Raw genomic sequence first — 3,782 nt, forward strand, 5'->3', positions numbered from 1 at the left:
ATTTAAGATATTCTATGATGAAGACAATGTAGCAACACTGATTATTAGAGAAGTTTTTCCTGAAGACGCGGGTACATTTACGTGTGTAGCTAAAAACATAGCTGGATTTGCATCAAGTACAACGGAATTAACTGTCGAAGCACCATTATCAGACCATGGATCTGATATTACTGGTCTTTCCAGAAAAAGCATGTCCAGGTAAATTTTTTACAATATTTTTAATTTTCATATATTTTCTCATACTATATTTATATAAATAAAATTATTAAATATTGAAATATTTCGAGAAATGAAAAATGAAAAATTATTAAATAACACACAAAAAATTAAAAACAAAAAAAAAAAATTAAATTTTTAACCCAAACGTTATGTTTATAATTATTATACCTGTAACTTTCAGAGAATCGTCTTTAGCTGATATACTAGAAGGCATACCGCCAACATTTTCACGTAAACCTAAAGCTACATGTACACCAGAGCACACAGACGTCGAACTCGAATGCCGCCTTGTAGCAGTACCGGAACCAGATATATTCTGGCATTATAATGGTAAAGAAATTTCGAACACAGATTCTGTTAAAGTAGACACATACTCAGATATGCACTTCTACGTGAGCACCGTCAAAATCAGCGATGTCAAAAAATCTCAAGAAGGAGTATACTCTGTTATTGCTAGAAATAGAGAAGGCGAAGCTAAAATGGACTTAGTACTCAAAGTTAAAACAGGACTACCAGAGAAACCACAAATACTTGAACCCCTTTACGATATCACTATAAACGAAGGAGAAACAGCGGTTTTAAGTACTCAAATTAGCGGGGAACCACAACCTACAGTTGAATGGCTAAAAAACAGTAAGAAAATAACAGATATCAAGACAGTCGTCACTAAAGATGGCCTTCATTCAATCACTATCGATAAACCAACACCCCGGGATTCCGCAAAATACACAGTAATCGCCTCTAACAAACTTGGAACTGCACAAACAACGTGTTTCCTGGCAGTTGAAGGTAAGTTGTACTATGTAGTTATAAATATTTTATTCAGCTAAATTGAATGAATAAAATCTTATTAAAAAAAAAAAAATACAAACTTTGTTATTTATAATTAATGTTTATATTTTCATATAAGATAATAATATAATTATTTTCAGAACTTCCAGGTCCACAAGCACCTTTGTTTATTGAACGGTTTCAAGAACAAACCGTAAAAGAAAATGGTACAATAACATTGATGGCTAAGGTGACCGGAAATCCAATTCCTACCGTTTCTTGGTTTAGAAACAATAAACCACTATTAGCTTCTTCCAAGAAAAAAGAAGTGTTCGACGGAGAAAATATCGTTTTGGAAATTGTAAATGCTGATAGCGAAGAAGATGCAGGTGATTACAAATGTGTAGGAACTAACACATTTGGAACTGCCACACATGGTGCAAGAGTGTCAGTCGACGTTCCACAAGTGTAAGTTAATTTATAAATATGTCACGATCAAATTGTTTTAAATACCTAATTATGTTATAAAAAAAAATTAATTATAATCTTAAAAAATAGTTTGATTTGATTTATATTGTATGCATTTAAATATCTAAATAATTCTAAATATAATACATGTTTTTTCTATCTTCATTAAATTAATAATAATATAACAGGAAATTCACTCGACCTTTGACTGACGTAGAAGTCGATGAAAAACAATCAATATATTTGGAATGTGAAACATCACATACAGTGTCTACTAAATGGCAATTAAACGGTAAAGAACTCACTGGAATGGACCACAGAGAATTGCACCAAGAAGGACGAGTTCACCGTTTAATCATAAGAAAATCAACCATTCTTGATTCGGGGAAATATACTTGTCTAGTCAAGGATCAGACTACTTCCAGCAATGTGATTGTTCATGACGTTAAAGCTGAGTTTGTTAAAAAACTCGAAGATGTCGAAGTGAAAGAAAACGATTGCGCAATTATGGAAGTTGAAGTTTCTTCAGAGACAGCAAATGTTACTTGGCACAAGGTAGTGAAAATATTTATATCTGATAATGAAATATATTGTATTATATTCAACCAATTTACATTACAGAATGGTGAGATGCTTACTGACGGTATGAACAGTAAAGTGTTCTTCGAAAAAGACGGTCAAACACGTAAACTTATTATTCGAAGCATATCGGTTCATGACGATGGTGAATATACGTGTTCTTTAGGTGACCAAGAATGTACTGCAGAAATAAATGTTATAGGTATTTAATGAATTTTATTAAAAATCATATCATGGTTTGAAGTACAAATGCTTAGACTCGCTTTAAAAATAATTCATTCATGTTTATTATTTTTTTAGAACTTGCGCCACAAATAATAACAAAACTGAAAGATCAAAAAGTGGCTACTGGCGAACAAGTTTTATTCGAAATTGAGTTAACGAAAGGTGATGCATTAGTAAAATGGACCAAAGATGGTAAAGAGATACAATTGAATAACAATGTAAGATTAACCATTGACGGTAAACGACAGAAATTAGAAATTGTCAAAGCTTCTAAAACTGATACTGGTGTTTATGCGTGCCAAGTTCATGAACAGACGTGTACGGCAAAATTAACTGTTGAAGGTAAATATAAAATAAAATATTTAATAACAATTTAAAAAATATATACCGTATCTAAAAAGTAATAATTATTTTTAAAATCTAAAAAGGTATCTAATAAATAATAATGAAAGGAGATGCACATAATATTTAGTTTAATTTATTATCAACGGCTGTTTCAGAACCAAGAGCTAGTTTTGTTAAGAAATTACCAGACATTACACTTGCCGTTCAAGGCAGCGATATTAAACTAACAGTGGAGTTATCTAAAGTAGACGTACCAGTTAAATGGTTAAGGTACTTATGAGTGACGAATTTGAATTTCATTACATATTTTTACTAACAAAATACAACTTTACAATCGTAGGTCCGGTAAAGTAATTAAAGAATCTGATAAATATGAAATAATTACCGAAGGGGCCGTACACACACTGATTATCAAAAAACCTACAACTAGCGATGAGGCAGAATATATTTGTACGGCCGTCAACGTAAAAACATCGACAAAATTAAAAGTCGAAGGTAAGCTATTTCGATTTATATCGTACAAAATATGATAAGGTGACATTAATAATTTATAGTTAAAGAAGAACCACCAAAAATAAACAACATTGAAAAAGAGTATCGTTTGAAAAATGGAGAAGACCTAATTGTGAATGTAACATTTACATCGACCGTACCATCGACAGCAGAATGGTTCGTCAACGGAACTGTTCTTATAAAATCAAACAGAGTACGGAATATTTGGTTCTCGATAAATTCAAATAAAACTATAATTTGTATTTTTGATCCAGGTATCGTACTCTGTTAACGAATCATCAGCTAGTTTGACCATCAAAAAGATAGAAGAGGCAGATACAGGTGTTCTAACATTAAAATTAAAAAATATTTATGGTGAAACCGCTGCAAATATAGACATCATCGTAATCAGTTAGTGACAATAATATTATGATTACTGTTATTTTTCATGCGCATTCAAGAAACGATTAATTAATTAATAATTTTAGAGCTTCCGGATGAACCAGGAATTCCGGACATTATCGAAATCACGGACACTTCGGTTACTCTTCATTGGAAACCACCACAATTCGATGGAAATTCGCCAATTGTCGGTTATGTGGTTGAATATCATGACAAAGACGAATTCATGGTGTAAGTAAACAATGTAATATAATATAGTATATATATATATATATATATAT

At 31.5% G+C, this 3,782-nt stretch overlaps 1 protein-coding gene across 1 annotated transcript; it reads left to right on the top strand.

Moving 5' to 3' along the window:
- Positions 1 to 7: 7 nt before the first annotated feature.
- LOC112690478 (titin-like) lies at positions 8 to 3,736 on the top strand (the record flags this gene model as incomplete). The annotated part of the gene is made up of 11 exons (XM_025564497.1): positions 8 to 198; positions 401 to 1,008; positions 1,152 to 1,458; positions 1,647 to 2,013; positions 2,080 to 2,239; positions 2,338 to 2,604; positions 2,763 to 2,877; positions 2,948 to 3,102; positions 3,162 to 3,313; positions 3,375 to 3,510; positions 3,588 to 3,736. Coding segments are annotated over 11 exons (2,607 nt in total), but the record flags the coding sequence as incomplete, so codon positions are not given.
- Between the last annotated feature and the right edge of the window lie 46 nt (positions 3,737 to 3,782).

The sequence above is a fragment of the Sipha flava genome, unplaced genomic scaffold, assembly GCF_003268045.1.
Source record: "Sipha flava isolate LNK unplaced genomic scaffold, YSA_version1 50705_pilon_pilon, whole genome shotgun sequence".
Lineage (NCBI taxonomy): Eukaryota > Metazoa > Arthropoda > Insecta > Hemiptera > Aphididae > Sipha > Sipha flava.